The following is a 13,410-nucleotide window of genomic DNA, read 5'->3' as shown; positions in this document are numbered from 1 at the left end:
AACGCACTATAATAGTTGAGATAATCTTTGTCATGCAAACGTAATAGTGGAGGTAATTTTCGTCATGCAAATTAGACTCCTGGACATTCCCATTATAATAGCCGAGGTTAGTTTTTTTTTTTTTTTTTTTCTTAGATACAAATAGCAGGTGTAATGGTTGTCATGCAAAACTGGACCCAACTTGACATGATTTAAATCATTTGATTAGCCTAATAAGTAACAAAAACTAACCTATGTGGGCTTCTAGGATGGTCTTCACGATGCCCATGGCATTCTTGGGCCTTTCGGCGTTCATATTAGCAAACTTTTATAGCTAAAATCTAAGATGCGCCGATTGCGAGAAATTAGGGTTCATAACGAGGGGCGGCTTCCAGAATCGTGGCGCCAACGGCGTGCTTCGTTTCGAATGTGGATTTATTTGATCGATGGGATGCGGTTCCTCGTCGGTACGGCTCTGAGACTACGTCGAATTCGATCAAATTGGAACCTCTCCTTCTCTTCCTCGGCCTCCCGCCGTGGATCCCACCACCTCGAGCAATCCCCGTCGGAGTTCGGTATGGGCGACGCCGGAAAGAAGCTCGAAGAGTACACCATCGTCAAAGAAGGGGAGGCGGAGATCCTATTGCAATCCGGCAACAGAGTCTTCTATAACAAAACCCAGGTGCCAGTTTCTCGTCCCTTACCTTTTTCCTGATTTTTCTGTTTTTTCTAAATAATGGTTCTAGCTGTTCTTCTGTTGTTTTGGGTTTTTCCTTCCATGGTGTTGGTAAGGATCGGCCCTTTTTGCTTGGTTTTACCATATTGTTAAGAAAAGTTGTTCCTTTTTCATTGATATCAGTGTGAATCTCTGGTTAGATGTTGAACTAATTCTATTGTTCATAGCTTAGAAAACAATGTCCTTTGTAATTTTCTTTTTTGATAACAAAGTTACGTGTGACCACGCGGAAGAATCATTATTCGCCACTTGCCAGTCATAGAATAGAACACATTGGCTGGTTTACTGCTGGAATTATTTTCCTAATGAAAGTTATTAGGAAATAGCAAAGTTATTTGAAAGAACAACCCAAAAGAAGTTACTTGTGTAAAAGAACTACCAGCAATCACCATCCAAAAAGAATTATTGTTGAAAGTAAATTTCTCTTTTTTCTAATAAAGATAATTAGGCTTCATTTGGGCTCTCTCTCTCTCTCTCTCTCTCTCTCTCTCTCTCTCTCTCTCTCTCTCTCCAACACATTTGACACAACAACAGCAATACTGCCAAACTATCTTAGATTGCATAACCGATTAAGCGCAAGGTTTAACCCCCGCTCCTAAGATTTTGGGAATCGAAGTCCTTTTTGGCAGTGGATTTTTTTTTTCTTTTCTTTTCTTTCCAACCGTTAATGAATATGTATCCTATTCTACTCATAGAGCGAAGAATCAACTTACTCATAGATGGAAGTTGAGTGACGTATAGAATGGAGGTACAATTTGGTCCTATTGAAGGTCGAGTGACATAATTGAATGTTCAACCGGTGAAGGTTCATCCTACTCGCACATGAAGGTTGAATAATCTACAGAATGGAGGTTTAACTTGCACATCAAGACCGAGAGATCCATAAAGTGGAGGATCAACCTGATCATATATGGAGTTCAAGGAACATGTGAAGTCAACAATGATAGATCATTAATCATCAGGGAAACTGTTTGATACTCGCCTATAAGCAAAGGAATCAAGTTAATCCTTCTACATAGGGTTTGGGCAAGAAAGTTCATCGTGATTGGAGCAGTGTAGTCAAATTCTTGCCATGGTTAATTCTTTTATTGGCTTACATATATGCTGTATTGCAATCATTATCAATTAAATTGATTGCTCTTTTTTCCATCTTTCATGTTATTCTATTTTATATCAATCACTCAACAAATTTAAGTTCTTTTCTTACTTGGTGTGAAAAAGAACTTGGGTACCTCTAATCAATCTAGCTAGAAACTATGATTGATCACAAAGAGTTACTTGGTGTGAAAATTGCAAACAGTTAGAATTTGTATTGACTTAATATATCAGTTGAAAAATGGATAGCATCATAACATTTTATAGTTTTTCTTTTGACCAATGAGATGCATTGCTATTTTTTTTCTAGTTGCAAGCTTCTTTCTTTGGTTAAAATTGACATGTAACAGGACAGTTTGATGTTTTACAATTTTTATCCGTTCCATAAAACTTCCATGGGCTTGAAGTTTTCTTTTTTCTTGTGTCAATTTCTTTTTACTTCTGTTGTTGCTTTCATTTTCAGCATGTCTCACTTGTGGTCTTCTTTGCCTAACGACAATTTTTATATTGGTGATCAGGTTAATAACAGAGATATGTCCATTGCTGTTTTGAGAACTTTTATCTCAAAATGCAAGGAAGAACATGCTGCAAAGTTTAGTAGAAAGGCACATCTAGAATCAAAGATGCCTGAGTGTTCACCTCCAAGACCCATATCTGAGGAATCAAGCGTTGTTCAAGATGAAGAACCAAATGAAGATTGTGAAGTGAAACTAAATCAGGCTCTAGATGACATGGAAACTATCTCAAGAGAATCTCATAAGGCTATTGCTTTAAAAGAAATGGAAGAATTCAAGGCTCCTAGAGTCCTTGAGGTATATCTTTAAATTTTCCTTCTTAGATAAACTTTCGTACACTTGTGCAGATGTCCACTTAGATCTAGTTAAGTTCACATTAGATAAAAGGGTATCTTATATCGATGGTCCAAGCCGTTGGATGTGATCTACTACTTTTAAACTGCTTCCATACCAAAATCATATAATTTGGAGATCTTAGCCTATGCATCAAGTAATAAAAAATTGTATGTAATTTCATATTATTTAGATTGTCCAGTTTGTTGATACTTGATGCATAGGCTATGGATCCCTAAATCATTTTTTTTTGTATAAATAGTTTACAAGTAGTAGATCATATCTAATAGCTTGGATTATTGATATAGGACTCCTACCATCCAATGTAGACTTGACCAAATCTGAGAGGAGATCCACTTGGAGATCTGGTTGAATGGATCTCCACTCTAATCCAGTTAGGTCTTGATGGGATAATGGGGGTCTCACATTGATGATTTAGGCCTTTGGATGTGATCTATTACCTCTAAGCTGTTTACACACCAAAAATCATATGACTTCGAGATTCATGACCTATGCATTGATTGGTCAAAAAAAATACTTATTATTTCATGTTATTTAGATTGTTCACTTGATATATAGGTTAGAGATCTCCAAGTTACATAATTTTTAGTGTATGAGTAGTTTAAAAATAGTACATCATATTAAACATCTATAATCATTGATGTTGGACCTTATCGTCCCATGAAGACGTAACTAGATTTGAGTGGAGATCTACTTCATTGGATCCTAGTCTCTCTCTCTCTCTCTCTACACACACATACGTACGTACGTACGTATATACATATGTATATATGTATGTATGTATGTATGTACGTACGTATACGATGAATTATAATGAAGTCAGATTCATCTATACAGCATTGGAAGTTCTTCAATGAGGTTCTTGTTCATAAATCCACTTGAGGAAAATTGAAATCAATCTTAAACTTATTTCTTGTTCATCATGAGTTTGCAGGCTTTGGCTGCTTCTGGATCAAGATCTGTGAGATACGCTCGTGAAGTTGATGGACTCGGTCAAATCGTGGCTCTAGATTGTGATAAAGGTATCTTCAATTTTTCTATTCCTCAATAGAACCATGTCGTATGCTGGTATTTTGTGTAAGCACGATGCTTTGGTTTGGATGTGAACAGCATCACTTGCCATGCTGCAGTATCTATAGAAGCTTGCAAGAGAAATGTACAATTCAATGGCTCCGTGGCATCTTCAAAGGTGGAAGCTCATCTTGCTGATGCTCAAGTATACATGCTCACCCACCCAAAAGAATTTGATGTGGTATTCTTTGTTCCCTTCCATTTATGCATCTTAAGTTCATCTTTCTTAAAAACTTTGATTCAAAAGTAGTGTTGTTTCAGAAATCCATTGCCCATTGCAAAACAGTGTAGCCCAATTGTAGATACCTGAGTTCTGCATGTAAAACATGAATGATTTCTTAATTGGGAATCATGAATAGAAAAATGGCAGCTTTTTAATACTTAAATAAAGCTTTTCCTGTGCAAATCTTGAAGGCATATGGCATTAGGACCAGGAGTTTTTCTTACCAAGTGCTTGGATTTGTTTATAGTCTTGTGATGGAAATAGTATTGACCTTCTGCTCAAAGGTCATACCTTTTCCTTCTACCTACCCCATCCCACTGCCCTTGTCTTATGGAATGAATGCATAGGTGGTACGTGGACAGTCGTGACATACCGACAGTGATAGTGTTGGTATTAAAGGCAGACCTGCCTCTCTCTCATTTCTCTGATCTTATGGTGCCAAAGGAGAATCAAATAGAAGCAACTATAGTATAAGAGGGTCTTAACTCTTTGTTGGACGTCATGGAAGGAAAAGAATTGAAGGTTTTTTCTCAAAAAGCTCAGGGCAATTCATTGATTCAGGATTGGTCTGTCTTCCTCAGCAGCAGAAATGTACTTCATTCGCTAACTGGAAGTTATCATCCATCCACTCTCTAACTTTGACTATTTCTGGGATCCTTTATGCTCTCCCATATTTCCTTTGCATGGATTACTCTTTCTTTTTTCTCTGTCCCCTCTCTTCTTCTTTTCTTATCTTTGTAATAAACAATTTTCAAGTTTCAATAAATAAATGGATTCACTTTCTCTTTAACAACAACAGCAACAATAGATGATAGTAAAGGTGAAAAGAAATTCTGACAGTGGCAATGATAGATAACAGTTGATGTTAAAGGAGATGGATGCTGATGGTGGTAGAAAAGCTGTGGTGAAGGAACAACTTTGTGCTACCATTCACAGAAGATACAAATTTTCAAGAAGTGCTAGAGGTAAATTGGTGATGCCTGCTAATATGAGTGCGAGTAGTAAATCACTTCACTCAGTTTGTTAACTTGGTTGTCATTGGAGACGCTATTTAATTCTTTTTTCCAGGTCCAGAATAACTGAATTAATAACGAATATGCTTGGTAGAGGAATTTGAGTGTTTGTAGTCAACTGTGTAAATAAAATGCTGTAAAAGCAGGTCTATAGGTCAAGTAATGCTTTTGGTAATAAATGGACATCATGGATTAAACTTCAGCATGAGATGGATTCCTAGAAGATCTTATCACCTGTTAGGGATTTGGTTTAGCTTGTACATGGAAAGCAGGAGCAAACCCATGATAAGGAGAAGCCAGCGAGCATGGGTTATCCCCATTTTTTCTGCGTTGGATAAAAAACTCTTGGAAACAGAGGTTGTTATGCTAGACACCACCCCATCTCTTTGAAGTTCTTCCCTTCCAATTTAAATCTAAAATAAGAGGCCTTGCCAAGATGTTCTTATCGGGCCAATAAGATCTTCTAGCATCCAAACACCCCCAATCTTTAAGTTATCTGGGGTGTTAAGTTCTTAAGATCATGTGAATTTAATGATCCATGGAGTGTAGCTACCTGGAATATATGAGAACATTTCTGTTGGTGATAGTTCTGATACCAAAAATGATCCTGAGTTACTCTGAATTTTTTTAAATAGTCTTGATAAAGTAGCCTCAACACAAACGATTTGTTTTTTTTTTCTAGTGCTTATATATGAAAATGATTCTTTGTTAGTATGACCATCCTAGTTGCTTTACTAGCATTGAACAAAAATCTGAAGGGACACTACTCCAAAGATTTATTTTCACATTAATTTAAGAACTTATATATGTGATATTTTTCATTAATCTCCTTGTGCATGTGAACCATGACAATAATATGAAGAAAGCTGCTTTACAATAACACATTCATTATTCTATCAGCTACTATGTGAGATTTCATCACCATCAAACTTTGAAGTTCTAGAAAATGGTATATATCAGGATGTGACCTGACTTGATGGATTTCTCAAAATTGTATTGGTGACTGTTGTATCGGGTTGATCTTGATCCTTATGGATCACCTTCTGTGTTCTTGGACTCTGCAGTCCAGACAGTTGCGGATGGTGGTATATTAATGTGCACGGCTACCGACCTAGCAGTGCTCTGTGGGGGCAACACATCAGTTTGCTATTCCAAGTAAGGTTCCATACTTCAATAAACTGAAAATTTGCTACTTTTGGGTGCTTGCATTATTGGCTGATGTGCAAAACAGGTATGGTTCCTATCCGTTGAAGGGAAAATATTGCCATGAGATGGCATTGAGGATCCTCCTTGCCTGCATTGAGGTGCTTTGACATCCATATAACAATTCTTTTTACTCAACAACATGTCAACTGATGCAGTTTTTTTCTCTTCTTTCTTTTGTGCTCTTATTATGCAGACCCACGCAAACCGTCATAAGCGTTATATTGTTCCCATCCTCTCTGTACACATGGATTTCTATATCTGGGTTTTTGTGCGCATATTCACGTGCATTTTCATCCCTTTCATTTAATTGTAGGACTTGGCTATTTCTTTTATGATCAGTTTGGCAGTTTGCTGTTTTGCTTGTTATGTTATTATGCATGATGTATTTTTTGTTGATCAGTGTATATTTGATATGGTTGTCAATTGATATGCAGTTCTGCTTGTGAAATGATGAACACTCCTCTTAAACTCTCATATGTCTATCAATGTGTTGGTTGTGATTCTTTTCATCTGCAAAGTCTTGGGAGGACTTCAATTAAGGTGCTCTTCTTGTTGACCTTTTTAGTTCTTTTTATCACAGATGATAATCTTGCATTAGATCATGTAATCCAGATTTGCACCATTGCATACATCTTATCAGTTCTGTTCTCTGGTCTCTTTATGAACTTTAGAACAACAGTGTGAAGCATGCACCGAGTTTTGGTCCCGTCGTTGCTCAAGAGTGCAGTAATTGTGGGAAGAAATTTAACATGGGAGGACCTATATGGTCTGCTCCTATGCATGACCAAGAATGGGTGGCTTCTATGTTAACAAATGTTAAAGCCATGAAGGATAGATATCCTGCATACGAGAAAATTTCAGCTGTACTTACAACAGTATTGGAGGTATAACCTTGATTTTCATGTTTGCAGTTCCATTCTTCTCGAGGCATAGAATACCTTTATATATTTGTCAATATTTTTTTATAGATATCTTTTATGCTTCGAAACAAACATAAATGTTGGTTGGAGCTATAACCATGATACATGCACCCTACTTTCCTGCATTCTACTTGTTAGTAGAAACAAGGTACCAAGTAGTCAACAAACTATGCTCTATGTCCTCCATTTTCGATGTCTGCACCAAGCAAAAGTGGGAAATAGTCCTATAACAGACTAACACTTTGGAAAATCTTTATATGGACACTACAGAAGAATATCTCTTTTAGACAAATAGATCTGTGCTGTCCATGTCAGTAGAGAACTTAAAATGTTTAAAATATTTTTTTAATAATTGTTGTTAGGTGAATTTGTCTAGAAGTACTGTTGATTTGGTAGTTTTGTTGGGACATGCAACAATAAGAAAGTTCTGATGAACACAACAGTGATTCTCTCTCTCTCTGCACCCCCCGACCTCCCAGGATATGTCCACTTATCATGATTGTTTATTTGCATGCAGGAGTTGCCTGATGTCCCTCTATTTGTCAGTCTTCACAACTTGTGCACCACTCTAAAATGTACCCCTCCACCTGCTGCTATGCTTCGCTCTGCAGTGATTAATGCTGGGTATCGCATATCAGGCAGCCATGTGAATCCACTAGCACTCAAAACTGATGCCCCAATGGATGTCATTTTGGACACGATGCGCTGCTGGGTAGTTTACATCTCATTTCTTTACTTCTCAGAAGTGCTGTCTTCAAGTATCAGATACATGTTATCCTTCACCTCTGCTTTCTTTCATTCTTTTTCACCTTTGTTAGACTATCATCTTCAATCTTTGTAACTAATATGCTAATTATGAATCTTGAATTGTTCTTATAGCCGATCTAGTGGTTTCTCTATTGATATGGATTTTTCCTCTACATAGGTCAACAATCATCCAGTGAAAGCTCGGTCTGCATATCAGCCAGGAACAGTGATTCTTTCCAAAGAACCAACTCTACAGGTGCGGCTCAATCTTTTCATTAATTTGAGTATCTTCGCTTAGTGTCCACATTTTAACTACTTGTTTCTATTTTGGCTTTATTTAATTGGACCTGGCAATATAAAATGACTGAATGCTGCAAGGCTAATGGCTTTCTGTTACAGTGTACTCTTAATAGTATAGTTGGATGCAAGAGATAAACACCCTTAAAAATTTGGGAGTCTAACCTCCCTTCGAATCTGACAAAAGCAAAAAAGAAAAAGAAAAACCCATAAACACCCGTCCACCTGTTCCAGGGGGAGGTGATGCGTTTGAATCTTGTATGGTGCATCTTCAAGTATTTGAACTTGGTATTTTACTTTGAATGCCTTATCTTTCATTGTGTTGTGAACATGAAAGAGATCTAATCACCAAGTTTAACCGGACAACCTCTGAAATCTTGACCAGGTTCCTTGCAGTTCTATTCTAGTCCACTAGATCAAAATTTCATGGATCAGTCACATGGTAGTTTGGAGTTTTGATTCATAATTTAAAATGCTTTACCCTTGATTTACTATTTTATCTGTTGCTTAAATGTTTAGGCAAATTTTGCTCAATCAATCGCCCCATCCTGGAAAGCTCAAGCTGAGAAGGTGCGACGGTTCGTTCCGAACCCAGAGAGGAATTTGGGTCCAAAGATCAGGGGAGGCTGGCAGATCAAAATCAAGCATGCTTCTACATTGGGTCAAAAAAGTGTCAATGGATTAGTTAGCCATGAAAAAATAAATGGACCTCGGGTGGTTGCACCGGAGACTGATGACCCCATTGGCCAGAAAGGAGACGAACCAGATACAAAGCGCCAGAAAGAACTGTGATGGTTCTGCCGCCAGTCAAGATGACAAGGTTGATCTCCAAGTAATTCGGAATCCTAATGTAATTCATTTTTTGGTTAAGTTGTATAAAAAACAGTTTATTTGATGTGAACGTACTAAATCAGTTGATTGCTTCTCAAGGACTTCCAAGATTCAAAGGGTTCATAAGGGCATGTATTAGAAGTATGTGAGGATACATGCAGGTATGGCTTTACTTCCACAGGCATATGTTTAGTTCGACTCAGTTGGCTGGTTATGCATGCGTGAGATCTTGGATAATTTATGAGGTCAAGAAATCTAAATAATAATTTTTGATTATCTTTTTAGGTGAGATCCTGAGATAGAGAATTAATATAGCTAGAGGTGAATTCCCACAAACTGATTTAAAAAGAGGTGAGGCATTGAGGGAAAAAAAAACTCACATGGATGCAGGTCAAGCCCAGGCATGATGTCTTGGAAAAAAAGGACGACATTTCGAAAGTGTTTTTTCTTCTATTGATTGCTAAGAATCAAAGTTTTTGCAATTGTAAAATATCCTTCTGCATTGCCTTAGTCTTTCTCAAACTCTGGTTTCTAGCTATACATGGATTATTCCACAGATAATCCAAACAGGCCAAGAGTACGTGGACACCAATGCAATAATTGAATAAAAAATTATTTTCGTAAAAAAAAAAAAAAAAGAAATAGGAACGAAGGCTCCTTGCGCTACCCCCAATAGGGGGTAAATTTGCCTTGCAAGATCCTAGTAGGCATTGTTTGCCTCCGTCGCAACTTCTCCCTTACAACCATTTCCCGCACGGTTGTTCATCAACCATTTGAGTCAAAACTGTGAAAGCTTCAAATATTGTAGTGTAGATCTTGCTGTCCGGTAAGCCCATGACACTCAGCCGGTTATAACCACTGCTAGTTGCAACAATAGAAGCATAAATTTGATCTACCAACTCCAAAAGCGAATTCATCATCATCACTCAGCAATTAAATCATTTTCCCAACTATGATTACATCCAGTGTAAAATTACCATAGCACCCTAAGCCTTTTGACCTTAACACCGGTCACAAGAGTAATTGGAAGAGAAGAAATGAGAGAGAAGGCTATAGAAAGGCATGTTACATAGAATAGGTTGACTATACCGGCTTAAGATTCAAAATAAATGTCCAACAAAAAATATTTGTAGAGAATCATGAGAAAAAAATAATTATGAAAGAAAAAATTTGAGAGAGAAATAAATTTATTCAAAGAAGAATAAAGATCTAAACTTTATAAAAATGCTTTATGAAAGAGTCTCTACAGGTACAAATATATCTCCTCTCTCTTTCTTTCCACCATAATCTTTCACACCGTTCTCTACCTACCAAAGAGATACCCAAGGTCTTTTTATATAGAGCATCATATGAGTGGGAGTCTGACTTCTACTTGAACTCACAAACCAAAAATCTATTAGAATATAAATTCTAATAATCCTTAGAAGGAAATAATGAAATAGAATAACACTAGTAATAGAATCATAAAATTATTAAAACTAAAAACTAACTAAAAATCGAATCCTAATTGGATTAGAACTCGGCAATGAATTTCAATACTCCCCCTCATTATAAAGTTCATACCAATAATGTTGAATTTATCGATGTCATGAAGCACTATCATAGCCATCACTATCATTGCCGTAATAATACTAATATATAATAATTTATCGAACCAATAATTAAATAATAAAACTCTTTTATTGGCTCGAAGATTAATTCCTATATTGGCTCGTCCTTTTTGATACATATATCGAAATCGACGATGCCTATCAATACTTTCTCTTAGCAATAACTCCAGGATCATGATGTCAAGATTCCTAAGTATCCATATTCATCCCAATGAACATTAAGTCACCAGTTATATTTACTATGAGCATTGGTCGTTACCTGCACACAAGTAAGATCACAAGCAAAATTTTGATTATATTCATATATCTTCACTTGAGAAGCTTCAAATATCTAAGTAGAGTTGGCTTCTTCGTACGGAATCGAATCTTTATGTATAGAGTCATCTAAAAGCTCAAACTTTAGAGTAGCTTTAAATTTAACAGATGTACCAAAAAATCTTGTCAAACACCAAGGTACAAAAAAAAATATCTCCACCAAGCATATCTCCTTGCTATTTATCTCTTAAACTACTTCAAGCTTAGCTAGTTCTTCATTTTTATGACCGACTAAATCTTCATAAAAAACATCAAAATCTAGAATAAGTTCAACATAGGACTCTTCCATATGATTTAATTCCTCAATACAGATCTCCATAATAAGATCAACTACAGCATCCTTTAATTATGCCTAAGCAATTTCAAAATCAACTGATTCTTTAATCATAATCTCTTATGAACTTGATATGGTAGCCATCTAATCAAGCTATTCTTGCTCTAAATTTTCTTCTGAACTTAATTGATTCTCAAGCTGATCAATTTTATCATGCTTCAAGTCTTCAGAAGTTGATCCAATCTCTAATCTTCATCTTTAAACTAATTTTGTTCCTCTTTGAGATTTTTGGTGAAGCTTAGAACTAGAATCCACTCTTCAGGTAATTTTTATTTGGGATATCTCAGCTTATATGAATTTGAGTGGATAGCTGCAAGAATATCTCACCCTTTCTTTAGCTCCTTTACATCCCGAATATGGAGAAAATTTTTTTTATCAACTGAAATATGAAGAATCCACATTATCTTTTAAATTTCAGATACAACTTTCTTCGTGCAATCTCATCTATTGGCATCATCTCTGACTCAATTAAAATATCTCATAAATTTTGATTTATTAAATAAGACCTAACAAAAGCCTTCCAATATGCATAATAGGTATTATTTAACTTACGAAGAGAAGTGATAATAATAAAGTTAGCCTTATTAATGTTGGACGATCAGGCATCTTATAACTAAACTCATTGATCAAGATAGTAATAGCATCGGTCATGATGATTTATCTTTTGAATCACTAAATAAGAATTCACATACTAGCACCATTGCACTACAAATTATTGGAAGCTCTTAAACCACGCCAGACTACGAACATAGGAATTATCAACAATCAAGTCACCACTCTAATAAATTGTGCTCTGAATAAATCTGATTGAAGATGCAGATGACTTGACTACTCTCCACACATATAGCTCTAACACTATATAGAGCTACAAACACACAAACCGTCAATCTCAAGATTTTAGCTCTGATACCATGTAGAGTCACAAATAGATAGGCCATGAATTTCAAATCTTTAGCTCTGATACCATATAGAATGGCATACTATATGGAGTAGATCGACCATACTAGCCCAAGATGAAGGGAAAGAAACCTGTTTCTCGTGGATAACTAAGGTTGCATTTAAAAATTTTCTATAATTTATATGAACAAGGATCAAATTCTTACCTAGATTGCAGTGAAATTGTGGATCAAATCTCTGAAATCTAGATTCAACCTTCGTGTAGGTCTGAAACTACAGGCCTTCTACTTCGTGCGCATGCCAAGCAACACAGAAAAGCGAGATGAATCTCTTGATCAAAGCACCTTCGCAAGACCACCAAAGGAGGGAGAAGAGGTGCTGGTGTGACCCTTCACACTAGCAAAGGGGACGCCCAAGAAGAGCCCATGCCAAGAAGAAGAGGGGGCAGCAAAGAGGAGGACACCCCAAAGGAGAAGGGGCGCTCACAAGCTCATGCCTCTCCCTCTCTTTCTCTCTTCTCTCAATCTAATTTCTTTGCTATGTATCCATAGGTAGAGATCCTCTCTATTTATAGATGATGTTCATGATCCAATAAGTGTAGGACTCCTAATTCATACATGCTTTGAATCAGTCCACTACTTATCAAAGAAGGACTTCTACTTGAGATGGGATTAGCACTACATATGACACCCTCTTTGCACCCACTCCCACACCCATGTGGGATGCTCAAACTAGCACCATCTGGGTGGGATGCTCAAACCAGCACCATACCAGATACTGGTCGGTTAAGGAGTGAGGGAGTCTCAGTGAAAATAAGACTCCTAGGATCTCATCCAAAAAAGATCCAATTCGAATCTAATTCAAAGCTGGTTCGAAATAATTTCGAAAGACCATCAATTCTAAACTCTTTAGGACTTTTAAACTAAGTCTAACTCAAAATTTTATACTTAATTAAGTCTAATTAATTCAAATTTTGTACCCAATTAAGTCTAACTTAAAATTTTGTGGAAGAAGAAAAGAATTGGAAGAAAAATAAATTTATTCAAAAAAGAATAAAGATCAAAATCTTATAAAGATATTTCACGAAAGAGCCTCCATAAGCACAAATAATCTCTCCTCTCTATTTCTTCTCATACCATTTTTAATTGTCTTTCACATACAAAGGAGACATCAAAGATCTTTTTAAATAGAGCACCATGTAGGTGAAAATTTGACTCTTATCTCGATTGAAAAACTAAAAATCCACTAGGACACAAACTCTAACAAC

At 36.4% G+C, this 13,410-nt stretch overlaps 1 protein-coding gene across 1 annotated transcript; it reads left to right on the top strand.

Annotated features, from left to right (window-relative positions):
- The first annotated feature begins 277 nt into the window (after positions 1-277).
- Positions 278-9,189, top strand: LOC105058114 (tRNA (guanine(26)-N(2))-dimethyltransferase 2). The gene is made up of 12 exons (XM_073249294.1): positions 278-661; positions 2,329-2,622; positions 3,614-3,701; positions 3,810-3,933; positions 6,004-6,141; positions 6,218-6,290; positions 6,386-6,474; positions 6,627-6,732; positions 6,864-7,076; positions 7,630-7,824; positions 8,038-8,115; positions 8,676-9,189. Exons 1-12 carry the CDS (start codon positions 326-328, stop codon positions 8,946-8,948), a joined length of 2,007 nt encoding a protein of 668 aa, XP_073105395.1. The 5' UTR covers positions 278-325; the 3' UTR covers positions 8,949-9,189.
- The last annotated feature ends 4,221 nt before the right edge of the window (positions 9,190-13,410 follow it).

Source organism: Elaeis guineensis, chromosome 15 (genome assembly GCF_000442705.2).
Source record: "Elaeis guineensis isolate ETL-2024a chromosome 15, EG11, whole genome shotgun sequence".
In the NCBI taxonomy this organism is placed as follows: domain Eukaryota; kingdom Viridiplantae; phylum Streptophyta; class Magnoliopsida; order Arecales; family Arecaceae; genus Elaeis; species Elaeis guineensis.
Note: the sequence above shows the minus strand (reverse complement) of the source record. Positions and strands in the feature narration are given on the sequence as shown.